The sequence below is a fragment of the Ahaetulla prasina genome, chromosome 2 (assembly GCF_028640845.1).
Source record: "Ahaetulla prasina isolate Xishuangbanna chromosome 2, ASM2864084v1, whole genome shotgun sequence".
Lineage (NCBI taxonomy): Eukaryota > Metazoa > Chordata > Lepidosauria > Squamata > Colubridae > Ahaetulla > Ahaetulla prasina.
Genome location: NC_080540.1, coordinates 75517744 through 75534292, shown reverse-complemented (window position 1 = coordinate 75534292; position 16549 = coordinate 75517744). Strand labels below are relative to the sequence as shown.

The following is a 16549-nucleotide window of genomic DNA, read 5'->3' as shown; positions in this document are numbered from 1 at the left end:
GTTTTATATGAAGGATTGAAAAACTCTCGAGAGAAAATTCCATTTATGCAGCCCTCAAGAGTGGAAGAGGCTAGGAAAGCCCCAGCAACATCCCTCTTAAAACTTTTTTTTCAATCCAACAACAAAAAGGTAATACAAAGTGGAACATTTTACCAGAAATTCCCAGACCAACTTAAAGCAATGAAAAGCTATGTCATATTTGACAGTGAATTGCTGAAGGTTTGCATAGATGCCTATTTTTTTCTCCTCACATACCTCAAAATAGACTTTTGGTTTTTCTTTTTCTCCTTTGACACTTTCATATAATTTCATTCATGCATGCCTTTAATTTCATTTCCTCTATCGCATATTCTTTTCCATTGTTACCTTTTTAATAACTATTACAATCACCACCAGTGTTACACTGATTTATGTCAATAAACAAAGAAAAAACATGAATACAAAATAACTCAATAATGAGAGTTATTGAGAGATTAATATATTATGTAGGAGTTACCGGTAAAAAAAAGATTAATCTTTCACCCAAGGCATAGCTAACCAGACCATTTCAAACTTTGCACTTTCTGGCAGAAAGCACAACTGAACAATGCTTAACAACTCTCAAGGAGATTTTTATAACTTAATCAGCCAATAGAAAGAACATCCCTTGCACTTCAGGAAGGAAATGCTAATTTAAGAGTGTGAAATGTAGTACAAGGAACAACATAGCAAGATGGCTGAAATAGTCTCAGTGGTCTCCAAGCACAGATTGAGGCATTCGAAATACTGAACTTTCCCTTCAGCATCTTCAGGAGTAATGCTGTTGTATATATCTTTTGATGCCCAATTATTCGGAATAGCAAATTGCCTGAGACTCCCAATCAATCTTTGGCAGATTCAAGTCAAAGACTGTCTATTGGATGTTTACTATAGCTTTCTCTAGTCCAAAATTAATAGTGATTGGACTAAGATACAGCAACTGGACAAAGGGAAGGATACTTTCTTTCCAAAAGGCAAAATTATCATCAAGGATGTGGGTGCTGCATCACTGGTACTCTACTTAAGATCTATATGAAACTGCCAAGGACACATCTGCCAGTTATGGTAAAGCATCATTGGTTGCTGAAGACACTTAATAATACATTGCCACCTTTGGCCAACCTGTAGATACCATGGAAAACCTGACCTATATCTAAAAGCTGTTAGAATCTAGATGAGCTGAAATAAGCTCTGATTAAATCCTCCGAAAACTGAATTGCTCTTCATCTAAAAATACTGTGGCACTCTGGTGGAGCCCGTTTTGTATAGTGATTAAAATCACATAGAATCAAAATAATTTCTAGAAGACCTGTGCATACTTACTGTCACCAAGGATCAGCTCAACTTCCTCATCTGCATCAGAGTCGTCATCTTCTCCTTCGTCTCCCTCTTCAAGCAGGTTGGCCACTTCCTCATCATCGGAAGGGGAGAAGTCATTTTCTCCATCCTCACCGGCATTCTCATTGTTCTCTTCTTCCTCCAAATCAGCCTCCAGCAATTGATCAGTGTCCAGCTCATCTAGGTCATCAGTATCATCTTCATCTTCATCATCATCCTCTTCCTGTTCCTCCTCTTCCTGAAAAGACATGACAGAAGCCCCATCAGAAGGATAAAACCTGAACTGAGTAACAAGCAAACCGGGAGAGATAATTCCAGATCACTTTTCTAGCATTACATTTACAGAGTACAGAAAAGTCCCTCTCTAGTTTCTATCAAATGTAGTATAGTAGTAGTTGTAATGGCAGTAATTATTTTACTTATAATGCACTTATAACTAATGCAATAAAGCTGCACATTTTATAAAAATGCTACAATAATATATTACAATCAATTATACCCTGTTTCCCCCAAAATAAGACATTCCCTGATAATAAGCCCAGTCAGGCTTTTGAATGCATGGCAGGTAAGTATATAGTGTCTATACTAAAAGAACTATAACATAAATGATAGATCTAAACTTATATCTATGTTGACCAACCAAAGCATTGCTGAATATACTGAGAACAATAAACATGATAGCCATGATTTTTAAACATAATTTAACACAATTAATATGGGCTTGGCTTATGCTCATCACTAGACCACAATGAATTGGGAAGAAAGAAATACATCATATATATATTTTTAAGTATTTTTAACAGCTTTAGAAAAAAATGATAATCTACATTCAGGGGTTTAGATCCTGACATGAACTTCAGGACCATCAAAACTCATAGTTAACTTGTCCCACTGATTAAATTATCTTTGATTCAAAGTTCAATGAATTTAATTTGAAACCTGCCCACTATCACTAGCTCCCTTCAACTGTATTGTTCCTGAACCATTGGGCATCTTTAATTTGGTTGAACAATCTACTAGTAAATGATTTGGCTATAAACTAGCATAAGACACAAGAAAATTAAAGACATTATAATCCATTCCATTAGGAGAATTCCAGGTTAGAAAAACTACAGTATAACAGAATAACAGAGTTGGAAGAGACCTTGGAAGTCTTCTAGTCTAATCCCCTGCTTAGGCAGGAAGCCCTATAGCATTTCAGACAAATGATTGTCCAATCTCTTCTTAAAAACCTCCAGTATCGGAGCATTCACAATTTCTTGTTAATCATTCCATTGATTAATTGTTCTGTCAGGAAATTTCTCTTTAGTTCCAGGTTGCTTCTCTCTTTGATTAGTTTCCACCCATTGCTTCTTGTCCTGCCCTCAGGTGCTTTGGAGAATAGCTTGATTCCCTCTTCTTTGTGGCAGCCCCTGAGATATTAGAACACTGCTATCATGTCTCCCCTAGTCCTTCTTTTCATTAAACTAGACATACCCAGTTCCTGCAACCGTTCTTCATATGCTTTAGCCTCCAGTCCCTAACTACTCAAAGACATCCCCATAATTTCCATTCAAAGTAAAAGGTTCTTACTGACCCTTCCTCCAATTATTCAACAACCAAATTCTACTATTTTCTAAAACAGTATAAATTGTAAATTGTAAAAGAAAATATGTCAATCAGTGTCATACCAGCATTACTTCTCAACAAGATAATTGTTGCTTTTTAAAAAGGCAAAGGAGGAGGAATCATTTCATCTTATTAAACTACATCTTCTCACCCTGCATTGATATAACATAACATAACATAACATCAGAGTTGGAAGGGACCTTGGAGGCCTTCTAGTCCAACCCCCTACACCATCTCAGTCAGATGGTTATCCAACATTTTCTTAAAAATTTCCAGTGTTGGAGCATTCACAACTTCTGAAGGCAAGTCGTTCCACTTATTAATTGTTCTAACTGTCAGGAAATTTCTCCTTAGTCCTAAGTTGCTTCTTTCTTTGATCAGTTTCCACCCATTGCTTCTTGTTCTACTCTCAGGTGCTTTGGAGAACAGCCCGACTCCCTCTTCTTTGTGGCAGCCCCTGAGATATTGGAACACAGCTATCATGTCTCCCCTAGTCCTTCTTTTTGTTAAACTAGACATACCCAGTTCCTGCAACCGTTCTTCATATGTTTTATCCTCCAGTCCCCTAATCATCTTTGTTGCTCTTCTCTGCACTCTTTCTAGAGTCTCAACATCTTTTTTACATCGTGGCGACCAAAACTGGATGCAATATTCCAAGTGTGGCCTTACCAAGGCATTATAAAGTGGTACTAACACTTCACGTGATCTTGATTCTATCCCTCTGTTTATGCAGCCCAGAACTGTGTTGGCTTTTTTAACAGCTGCTGCACACTGCTGGTTCATATCTAAATGGTTATCCACTAGGACTCCAAGATCCCTCTCACAGGTACTACTATTGAGCAAGGTATCACATATACGGTACTGGTGCATTTTGTTTTTTTGGCCTAAATGTAGAACCTTACTTTTTTCACTGTTGAATTTCATTTTGTTAGATAGCGCCCAATGTTCAAGTCTGTCAAGATCTTTCTGTAACTTGAGCCTATCTTCTGGAGTGTTGGCTATTCCTGCCAGCTTGGTGTCATCTGCAAATTTGATGAGTTCCCCATCTATCCCCTCGTCCAAGATGTTGAAGAGTACTGGGCCTAAAACAGAGCCTTGGGGTACTCCACTGCATACTTCCCTCCATGTGGATGTAGTTCCGTTGAGGACTACACGTTGAGTGCGGTTGGTCAGCCAGTTACGAATCCATCTGGTGGTGGTGCTGTCTAACCCACATTTTTCTACTTTATCTAGTAGTAGGTTATGGTCTACTTTATCAAATGCTTTACTGAAGTCCAAGTAAATTATATCGACAGCATTCCTCTGGTCTACTAATTTTGTCATTTTGTCAAAGAATGCGATAAGATTAGTCTGGCATGATCTGTTTTTGACAAACCCATGTTGGCTTTTGGTTATTACTTTGTTTGCTTCTAGGTGTTCGGTGATTCGTTGCTTGATTATCTTTTCCAGAATCTTCCCCGGTATTGAGGTCAGACTGATAGGTCTGTAGTTTCCTGGATCTGGTTTTTTTTCCTTTTTTGAAGATGGGAACTACATCAGCTCTTTTCCAGTCCTCTGGCAGCTCCCCTGTGCTCCAGGATCTTTGAAAGATATAGTTCAGTGGTTCTGAGATCACGTCTGCCAGTTCCTTCAGAACCTTGGGGTGTAATCCATCCGGTCCTGGTGATTTGAACTCGTCTAGGGTAGACAGGTGTTCACTTACCATTTTCTTCCCTATTTTAACTTGTGTTTCTAATCTGTTTTTTGTAGTGCTGTTTTTGATAGGTTGGATTGTTTTTTCCTTTTGTGTAAAGACAGATGCAAAATATGAGTTAAGTAGATCTGCTTTCTCCCTGTTGCTTGTCATCTTCTTGCCACTTTCTCCCAGCAATGGGACAATTGTTTCCTTGACTTTTTTCTTGTTTTTAACATGTTGGAAAAAGCTTTTTTTGTTATTTTTTACTTTTGTCGCTAGCCTTTGTTCATTGTGAGCCTTAGCTTTCCTCACTTCATCTTTACAGGCTCAGGCTATTTGCTGATATTCTGCCTTAGTTATATATCAAGATGAATGCAATTCTTACATTCCAAAAAGTCATACTTAAAATGCAATTCACTTATGCAAATGGCTAAGCTATACATAATTATGTTAGTTCATTAAGATGTATTAACAACATAGCTATCTCAATATTTGGCCAAATATTTTCCAAAATATTATATATTTGCATCACTGTACTTTGCTTCCCTACAACCAAGCACAAAATGGAATGCCCCAATATAATCTTAGCACATTTCTAACAGAAGGGAACTATTCAGACTGGCAATATAATCCAGCAATACATGTTAGTGGGAACTTATCTTTTCTTATTTCTCAGTCATCTCAATTGATAAATTAAAAGCAGAAAGAGCAATTTTTAATCGATAGGGAACAAATAATACTAAGTTGTTACACAGTACACCTCTTGTCCACAAGCAAACCATCTTTTCAGTTTTACAGACCACCACAAGAACTGCATGTGAATTCCCACAAAAAGCTTTCGCCCCTTGTAGGTGATTTAAACAGATTTCACTGTTTTCTGGTTTTGTGTGTAGGGAAACCTCAAGATCCCTGGGGGAAGAGAAGGTTTAACTTCTAGATGAAATGAAGTTTCTGCTCCTATTAGCAATTGCAGCCATGTCAAATGGTAGGGAGAACTTCTGCTGAGCCCTACCAAAGGAGGCCAAGAAGGCTCCCATACAAGGGAAGGGTAGCCACCTCTCAAGCTACACATTTCACACTACAGCTGAATAATGGAAGCTTATTGCTAAACTGTATATAAGGAACTGCCACTGTCAATTATATTTTCATTAAAGCATCTTTCGTTTTAAATTCCTCAGTCCTGGGAAACTAATCTTCATATTACGGTAGACTTTTGAGACTCCTTAGAGGGAGAAAACGGGCAGCTCAAAACATCCATATATGGGAAAATACATACATACATACATACAAAAAACCTCACTTGCTATTTTGGGCATAGAGTCTCCAGATTTTTGAAAGAGATCATGAATTCAAAATCAGCCATTAATAATTATTTTACATAAAAAGTATCTAAAGATTCAGTATTTAAGAAAAAAAATCAGAAGGCTGTAATCCCTATTACTAATAATAGAAGCCTTTAAAAAAAAGTCTGCAGATTTACTACAGCAGTCCTTGACTCACGGCCGCAATTGGGACTGAATTTCTATTGCTAAGCCATGTGGTCATTAAATGAATTACATGTCTGATTTTACAACCTTTTTGCTCTGATCATTAAGCAAATCTGGTTTCCCCCATTGGCTTTAGCTGCCAGAAGCCTCCTGGGGTGGTCACAAATGGCTAATATGTGGCTGCGGGGCACTGCAATCACTGTAAACATATGCCTGTGCCAAACACTCAAATTTTGATCATTGCAATGGTCATAAATGCGAGGACTTGTCAATGCACAATGTCACTTTGAACGGTCACTAAAATGGTAGTAAGTTGAGGAGTATCTGTATGCATTTGAAATTGTAATCCTTTTTTAAAATCCAGGAAAGGATAATGCAACTGGCCTTATGTATTTTTTGTTTTAGCACTGGAAAAATCCCAAATCTGAATTGCTATAGCAACATCTACAACTGCTGCAATATCTATATATTAGAAAGTATGCACTTTTCTTTCCTCTAACAAAGTCTTAAATTATTAAAGACATATTCCATTTTATAAGCACGATCTTAGACAATTATTCTTACTCTATAAAACATATTTCACTAATGATTTTTTAAAAAACAACAACACAGTACTTTTATATCCAAGAACATTCATTTCTGATCCAAAGACTACAATTTTCTACCAAAAAGTTTAATCACATAATACCTACAATATTATCCTGATTTGAAATTTGTTGCATATTTTGGCTCAACAATAACCTATTTCTATGTTATATTGTCCAAAATGAACTCCAAAAAAAAAATTAGGTTTGATTCAGACCATCAGTGCCAATTATCTTTTCCCCTACCATTCCTTTTTTTTTATTGTCTCACATATTGGACTTTTATTTTTACAAAGAACTCCTTGAATATCGGAACTTTTAAAGATATTACATAAAAGCAAATCCAGATTTGCCAATTGGTGTACAACATTCAGAGAACAGCAACTAAACCTTGTTAAACATATAAACGAAGCACAACTTTTTAACAGTAACTACTAATCATGAAATTATTTACTATTAAAGATTACATGGAAAATATTAACAGTCATATTATTTTCATTTTCATCTAAACTCTGCTTTTAAATATTTTATGGTTCAGAGTATTCCATAATATAAAAAATTAATCTATCTCCATTTTGGTACTGCTACAAAGAAAACAGAAATTTTTTCTTCTCTCTTTAACTAATTGCAATTTTTTATTATATCCAAAATTGAAGACAAGCCAAATATTAGTTTATGTAACTAGTGCAACAATAGTGTTAAAGGGGTCAGGAGAGTGCTAAAGTATAATTAACTAAACACAGAAGCAAAAAAATTCCAATCAACTGTTTCTGGCAGCAATACTTTTATGGACCCAAGAACATATGTAACATTAAATGAAACTTATTTGTTTACTGAGTTTATTTCTCACTTTTTATTTAGGAGCTCATAGCTGTATATGTAGTGCTCTTCCTATTTCCCTCCATAATACAACTCTGTGAAATAAGTTCGGTCGAAAAAAAAATCTTTAGCAAAAGAGCTTCTGTTGCTACATAGAGTTTCTATGGTAAACTATCTTTCTGCTCCAAAACCTGAACTGCTATTCCACATGCTGTCCAAATCCCAGCCCTGTCTGTAACTACCTCTGAATAAAATTCAACTTTCTCTAGTTTCTTGTTTTATCTTAATTTCTAGTAAACAAAATCTCTCTCTGAAAATATATTCTTTCTGCTTAAACATAGCTTTATCTCCACCTTAAATGCTATTTACTCTTTCTGAATACAAATTTTATTCAAAAAGATTGTTCTGAATATGTAAATGTAAAAATTAACATTCTTTTTAGCTTCTTTTATGAACATTTGCATTTCCAAACCTTTATTGCCTACCTTAAATTGGAGATAATTTATTCTTTCATCTAAACTGCACAGAAATCCTGTATAAAAGATATATATTGCTTTTACCTTTAGTGCTTGGCCTCCAAATGCATTCCAACTCCTCATGGGTCATCCAAATATAATACAGACCTGACTATACATATCACCACACAGAGAGCAAGATTCTTAACCATAGGTTTCTACGTAGACCCAGAAGACATGGATAGACAGAATACATGTCACACAGCAAACAATTTGTAATAGAGGCAAAATTGGGATGAAGAGATAAAACATAGTTATTGCCATTCTATGGCTTAGCTAACTAAAACAGTAACTTGGTATCTACAAGTACAAATGTTGTATCTTACATTTATCCTGTTTGGATTCCATAAGTAACATTCAGAGTCTTCATTCAGTGTGAGATATTAGAGAATAACATGATCCATATTAGAACACATGCTTTGCCTGCAATATATATTCAGGTAAAAAGGAATTTGGTAACAGAAAAGATCCTGTGAACAGCCGGTGGAGAGCCACTACCAGTGAGTATAGAGAACACTGAGCTGGATCAACAAACTATCGAGTTAATATAAAGTACTCCAATTTTTCTGAGCAAGGCAAACAATATTTGCTCTAAGGCCAAGCTTTTATCAGTAAAAGAAATCAAAGGAATTTCAAAATAAATACCACTGTCTATTTACCGATATTATGATTTAAAAGTCACCGTATTTAAGGGGAAATTAAACATTTATCAGAAATGACAGCTGTTCTTTAAGTAGTTCAGCAACCATTTGAAGTTCAACGATGCTGAACAAGTGGTAGTTACAACAGGTCCTCATACTTAGAAATGTCCTCATACACAATCAGTTATACCCCCAGTCATGTGATTGACATTTGGGACCTTTTTTGTTGGCTTCCTACAAAGTCAATGGGGAAGCCAGCAGCAGGTTGCAAATGGTGACCAGATGACCCCTTCATTTAATGACTGTGGTTATCTGCTGAATGACAGCAATCCAAAGTACCAGAATTTCCTACAATAAGCAGCACAGTCAGGTGATGTTGCTTAGCAACAGAAATTCCAGTCCCAATAGTCATTGTTAACTAGCTATATTGAATACAGTTATATTTTATTTTTTATGACATGATAAATTTGTATATATCTTTTTAAATAGTAATTAATTGCATTAAAAGAGCTCCAGAGCTATTGTTTGGGCTTTAAAGTTAACTGTGGTTTGCCATATTTCCCTAAAAAACACTGATAAGATTGGCTGGAATCTTAAGAGGAATGTAGCTAAAATGCTGTAAATATTTTGGATGCATTATGCAAAAGGAGTGATTTTTTTTTGAGAAAAATAGTCCACTAACAGTTAATAAGTAATTCATATCCATAATCAAACAGGCTGAATAATTTCATCATGTTATACCTACCGTGATGTACCACCTGTTTTGATAATAAGTGGCATGAACAGCCTTGAATGCTGCACACTGAAAATTATTATGAGCTAGAACAACCTGTTGCAAAACAAATAAAGCATATGTGTGCCACAATTTTTTCTCTCAAAAGAGATTCCTTTACATTTACGCAATTTCTCAAATATCTGCATTCCCAAGTGATTTGTCTTTTGGCTGCCTTTTTATTCAAGCACATAAAAAAGGCTTAAATATTTATACTAAAGATGTGCAACTAATCCATTTTTTTACACTAAAATCATGCTGCAATGACCAGGGCAGTAAGGCTAGAGGAGACACCCTAACCTTTTTTTCCCTGATCATTTTTACCATACAGGTAACGGTAAAGGTTCTCCTGCACATGCATGCTAGTTGTTTCCGGCTCTAGGGTCAGTATGGGGCCGGGATAGCTCAGGCAATAGAGAAGCCTGTTATTAGAACACAGAGCCTGCAATTACTGCAGGTTCGAGCCCGGCCCAAGGTTGACTCAGCCTTCCATCCTTTATAAGGTAGGTAAAATGAGGACCCAGATTGTTGGGGGGGCAATAAGTTGACTTTGTAAAAAAATATACAAATAGAATGAGACTATTGCCTTATACATTGTAAGCCACCCTGAGTCTTCGGAGAAGGGCGGGGTATAAATGTAAACAAAAACAAAAAAAAAAATACTCAGCTCCGTTTCTTAAGCCGAAGAGCCAGCACTGTCTGAAGATATCTCTGTAGTCATGTGGCCAGCATGACTAAATGCCAAAGGTGCATGGAGCGCTGTTACCTTCCCACCAAAATGGTCCCTCTTTTTCTACTTGCATTTTTTACCGGCTTTTGAACTGCTAGGTTGGCAGAACATTTTTACCATAGTTCCATAAAATATTTGTGGCGCTGCCAAAAAGAACTGGATGGTATTAGATGAGAAGACGTTCCATACAGCCACCTCGTTTTGTAAGCGACTTTTGTGTTTCAGCCACTGAAGTCTTTATTTTGTACTAAGAGAATCAGACATGGATTCAAGGAAGAGCTGAGACCACTGAGCTGGGCTTGTGTGCCATGCTGGGAAATGCGGCATACTGAGAATGAAGTAAAATGCAGAGTCGCTTTCCCTCTGCATTTTATTGAATAAGTTAGCTATCCCACAAAAAATGCATAGCTATTACTCCATAAGCAGATACTGCTGTTGCTTTCAACTAGGTTTAGATCCATGCTGCAATCACCAGAAGGGGCTGCAGAAGGTGGTCCCAGGGGAAGAGGAGGAGGAGGCAATGATGAAAGCAGCATTGCACAATACTCTCTTCCCTTTCTGTGCAAACAAAAGGAATGGAGCTGGCCTCTTGACAGCATGGTTTTCTTTCTCAGCACATGCAGCTATAATACTGTACAAACCAGGATGGAGAAATTCTATATATTGGACAATTTCTATTCAGGAGGGAATAGTAATTTACTATTACACTAATACTAATAAAAGATGGATTACAGCACAATAAAAAAAAACCTTCCCCAAGTTTATTAATGGTAAAAGATTGTGAGCATATCCAGAAACAGGACTTTTCTGAGAGCAGATGCACCGATAGCTATTTCTCATCCAGGGTAGCCCAAACAGGAAACCCAAACCCAACAGACTGGTAAAAAGTTGCAGACTCAAACCTATGAGGAGAGGATAGAAAAAGCTGGGCAACGGAAGATAACCTCACAGTGCATTGAATCAGTTTAGCTTAGTTTTCTATGCAATCTCAACATGCCTTTACAATGTGGAACTACAAAGATTGGATACAGTACATTTTTGTCTTCAGAAATCTTACGTAGCCCAAACATAAAAGGTTTAAAAGACATTACAGATCAACAGTAGAGACTTGCCAAAATTGCAACTGTTGTTGTAAAAGTTATTTTCCCTAAAAGTCCCAAGGAATCATTCTGAGTTTTAATTTGCAAAATATCTTTTTGTCTCATTTTTAATTTTGGCTCTATCGTTCAGAAATTCAGCCCTTGCAAATGCCGAAGGCTCCTGGCAAATCAGTATCGCTCTCCAAGATTGACTTTGGATTGTAACTCAACCTCCACTGCCCTTAGAGGAGATAAAAACATGATCAGAAAAGCAAACACTAAGACAGAAATGTGTATCAGCAGGAGGGCCAGCCTAAACCCAGATTTTATCACAATCTTTTATTGCAACAGAGCTTTCCAGGAAAAGATACAGAATATGTGTTAAGGAGTTTTAAAAACAGAGGCAATATCCTGTTTTTCAGAAAACTGAAAAAAAACAACATTAACATGTTGAGAAAGGAGCCTGCTGCCTAAAGAAAACACTGAACTTCATCACGGATGGAGTAATAAAAAAAAAAATTAGCAATTAAAAGTTTAGTGCTTGTTATTAGAGTTGGATCAAAATCAGTACCTACAAAAACTAAATGAAATGCCAATGGTGAAGGATAAAAATAAAATTTCAAAAATATTAAATTAGTGAAATCCTGCCTAACGAATCTACCCTAATAGACAAATCAGAAAATCAAACTGCAAGGCTATTTCTTTGTTTTATTCTCTTAAACTTTGCCATGACAATCTTTTAACTTCATCTGCATAAACACCAATTTTTCTGCTGAAATAATTTAAAAAATCATTATCCATATAAGTCACAAACACAAATCATCCAACAAAAAATATGACATCAAAGTGCATCAAGAACAGCAGCTGAGCATATACCTCAATTGTATATGTTATTTGCTGCAGCCCTAATAAGACAAGGAGTAATTATCATTTTCAGATATCCTAATGGCCAATTACAGGTATGTCAGCAAAACAATGGAAACAAACAGCAGAATCTTTAAGCAAGTTTGAATCATTTTTCCTGGGAACAATTCTACAGCCAAGCCTTCTCCTTTCATGATTGGCTACCTGAAGCAAAAGCACTGGAAGAATACCAAGAAATTCCACAAATCATCATAAGAGGACATCTTGTCTTCTTCATATCATGCACAGAATTATAAGCCTAGCTACCTCATTAGAGATACTGACTGACCAGTTTAATCATACACACAAACATAATTAAGCACTCAATAAGTCAAAAATTTCTAACTGCCTGTCACCAGAAACAAGGCATTCATCAGAACTCAAGGCATAATAGCTATAGTGTGAGGGAGGGTGTACTTATAACTCAGGAGAGATTTTCAAATGTTTCAGCTGGATAGTTAGCCTTTAACTTCCAAAAAGGTATTCTGCTTCTCACCTGATCTTCTTCCTCATCCTCCTCATCTTCTGCCAAACGCTGCCTGCCCACTTCATAGAGCCTGCAAACAGTATCCATGTTCATGGCATCCATACTTCCCTGGTTCTACAAAAGGAACAATCGGAACAACATAGTAAATTAATTTTTCAGTCAAAGCTATTAATAAACACTCTATGATTAGTTTTCTTCAATGATAATTACACACACACACACATATACACACACGTATGTATATATATTTATTTATAAAATTTACCTCAATAACAGCTAAATAACAATCCTTTGTGTCCGTACATAGATCAAAGATGTTTCTTTTCACATCAATGGTGGCTGGAAAAAAAACACATATAACAAAGTCAACAGGACACTGGAAAGTCCCAGAGCTAGATAAGTAGACTTTAAGCTTGTGAGATCTGGCATTATGTATCTTATCAATTGTGTATCTAGAACCCCAAGGCCAACCTCCACACAAAAGGATGGCCTTAGTGAGGAAGGAGACAGAAAAGACAAAATGGTGGGGTGTAGGGTAAAAAAAGCAATTCCTTGCTGCAATTTATAAGACATATATCAGACATTTTTACACATACAGCTCTGAAATTATCTGAAATACCCCAGGATGTAATATTTTTAGCTGGGGATCTACAATTTTTAGCCTCTGAGGATGATAAAAGCATGTCTCTGATCATACCATGAAATTATTAACAGGAGAAAGGATCAAGGAAGGGGGGAAAAGAAATTTTGGTTCCCCTCCCTTTTTTAAACTAGTGAGTTCAAAATCTACAAAGATTTAGAGGGCCAGACCATTTAAAAAACCACAACAGCATAGTAATGCATTTAATCAGCATGATCTAGAAGTACTCTGAAATAGCAGAATGGAGGCTAGAGGAATCACATGCAGATTGAAGGTCAGTCTCTAACTCATAAATTTTCACATACTATTTATTAAGTAATATCTTTGATTCCTCTACTAACAAATTTTGAACAGATTCTGAACTGAAGTAGTATACTTCACCAATAAAAAGGTAGTATTTTAATTGTTCCCATGTAGTAGGGAAGATAGAGATTTCCCTTCCACTTGTTATGATTCCTTTGAATATTTGGCATTGGAAATTTGTCAAACATAATATACCTTTACTGAAGTTCTCTACTCTGAAAAATTTTTGAGATTTTTTAAATGTATTTGGCATTTAGTTCCCCCTATATTTTCTTTCTCTACTTTTACAGAAAAATTCCTTTTTGATGTTTAACCAAATTTACATTCTGGTAGAGATCATGATAGGAAATGGATAGGATTTCAGCAGAGCAGCTGAAATCATAATTTCATTCAGTTTATTTCAGTAGGAACAATTATAATCTTTACCAATTGGTTTGTAGTCTGTTGCATTGAATGTCCTGAAGGATGACCCAAAAGGACTTCGCATTCTCTCTTCCAGCAAATCATCTTCATCATCTGCTTGTAGCATAGCTGATCAAGAAAGAAAATATTTTTAGGGAATATAAGGAGAGGAAGCATATGAAACAAAGAAGCTTTAGAAGTCGAATCTTTTTGTTTTGAATACATATTTGCTCCTGGAATTGAATAAGATTATCAAAAAATCAGAAAATACAGAGCCATACAACTGTACTATACTAGGTTAGAAATTTAAATTCCCTGCTAATAAGTTATGATTCATTTTGTCTAAGATTCAAAGAACAGCAAATGGAGCAACAAAGCTACAGAGAGAGAAAAAAGCACCATTAAAAAAAAGTAAGGGAAAATATCAAGCAAGTTTCCAGAGAAGTCCATAGAAGTCATCCTTATGCAGTTGATTGGCCATTGTAAGAACAGATTGCTGAGTAGAGCAGAGTACTGTTTATGTTAATATGAACAGGAACTTAGAAAATTGCTTTAATGAATCAGAATTTTTCTCCCTTAACTCAGAAGTCCTGAGCCTGACTGACAATTGCCCTCCAATTTTTCCGATTACAGCCTTTCCCAATCCTATGTGAAAATGTCAGAGATTGAACTAAGTCTGAACCTCAGCCCCTTCTGAAGTCTACAGCCACCTCAAGACCTTTTTAAAGTGTTTTCACTTGGCAAATCTTGGCAACACCCACTGTGCTGTTTTGGTGACTGCTAGAAAGCATGGCGAAAAAAAATCTATAGCTCTCCTGATACCATCACATAATGAAAATCAGTCGTTACCTCCATACATAACTGTCCCAGTATGGTTGAAAACAACACGGCATTGATCCAAAGCAGGCACTGTGTGTAACAAGTGGAAAGTCCGCAAGTCCCACTGAAGAGATAATTAAGGAAGATTCTGCACTAGAAATAAGGGACATTAGCAAAGGATCTCACTTGCTCTCACTCTCCAGTTGCAATGGCAGCCTCGCACTCCCTATCATCTGCCCAGCCCTGAGATAGAATTTCTCTAACAATTATAGTAACATATCTGAATAATCTAATGAATTATTTCCTCAATTTGCATGATACATCACAGAATAATACTTTTGAATCTACCCATCCCATTTCATTTCAGCTTGCAAAAATCACTTAAAAGTTTTGAATTGACCTTGCATTAATTTCTCATGCGCAAGATGTCTTTATGGTGGGATGAAGCACTTTTTTTCTACCATGGATCACATTGTGTTATCTATTGGGAGCTACCTGTAGATAAGATAAAGTTAGGAGAGTCATAATTGCTCTCACTTTTATAATAATAAAGGCAAATGTTATGTTAGAGAATGTTAAAAGTATACTGAAAATACAACCACCGATATAATAATTCTTCTACAAAAAGTTACGGTTCAATTATATTTGAACTGAAAAATATTTTAGTCAAAGGAAACCCAAAAATTTGATAACACTACTGTTTTTCTACCAATCCTTTTTCTCCTCTTCAGCCATACCCAAGACTATCAGGATAAAAAGAGTTAGCTCTTTCCAGAAATCTGGATTCATTACTGTGCTGGGCTTTCTCGTTTCTGCTATTCTACCCCATTCTGGCTTCTTCGCCAATCCACACCATGCTCCTTATCACTTGGGATAAGCCATTATTTTCTAAATGGCTTCCATCCATCATGCTTTTCTTATGTTTCCCCCAAATTTCTTGCTTTACTAATCAAATTTGTTTAGCTACCCATCTCATAAAAAGCGGTTCCTAGAAACCTGGCTGCTGTATGTTCATTTCTGTTCTACAGAACTATTTATTCCTTCTGCTGAAACATTTATTAGCCTTAGTCACTTTGAGCAGAAGACTTCAATTGACTTGACAATAAGCAAGGCCAAAAAATTTACCAACCTGCTATTATTTCCACAATTAAGGATTTTTGTTCCGAGTTCTCATATGAAAGAGGATTGGGTTTATCTTTTGTGATGCCAAGAGTCACACGATTTAAGTTGCATGACATTATAAATCTTGAAATTAAATAAACAAACAATTAAGCAAGCTCTTCCTACCAACCTCTACAATTCCAACAGACATTGAAATTAAGGTTAAAAAAGGATACAATTTCTGTGTTCACTATGACCTCCAGTCCATTCGGGTGAAAAACACCACTGATGGTCATATTGAATTTATCGAATTTATGAATAGCCTGTGCAGAGCGAACATCCCAGAGGACACCATCGTTTAAGACAAGGTCATCTGTGGGGTTAAAGGTGGCAGAATTCTTCTTGTAGTTGTTTGCAAGATCTGGGTTAAACAAAGTCAAGAGCTTGTTGCCAGTCTGAATATCATAGATCTTTTAGATGAAAAAGGAAAAAAGAAAATAACTTAGTCAACACCCGTCCAATATTTTGTCCAAAAAAGCACATGCAACTGTTTCCAAATCACTCACACTTATAGATTCTATAGATTCCCATCTCTCTTGTTTTCCTCATGCTGGCTGGAGAACTCTTA

The 16549-nt window shown here is 36.2% G+C and overlaps 1 protein-coding gene across 5 annotated transcripts in view; it reads right to left on the bottom strand.

The window, feature by feature from the left end:
* DCAF1 (DDB1 and CUL4 associated factor 1) overlaps nucleotides 1-16549 on the bottom strand; it is a 51460-nt gene that overhangs the window by 1526 nt on the left and 33385 nt on the right. For all 5 annotated transcript variants that reach the window (XM_058165994.1, XM_058165990.1, XM_058165991.1 and 2 more), the window contains 6 exons: nucleotides 16158-16391; nucleotides 14851-14944; nucleotides 14026-14130; nucleotides 12922-12995; nucleotides 12666-12770; nucleotides 1342-1594 (listed from right to left, as the gene is read on the bottom strand). In XM_058165994.1, the coding sequence (XP_058021977.1) occupies nucleotides 1342-1594; nucleotides 12666-12770; nucleotides 12922-12995; nucleotides 14026-14130; nucleotides 14851-14944; nucleotides 16158-16391 (865 nt within the window). The remainder of the gene's footprint in view (nucleotides 1-1341; nucleotides 1595-12665; nucleotides 12771-12921; nucleotides 12996-14025; nucleotides 14131-14850; nucleotides 14945-16157; nucleotides 16392-16549) is intronic.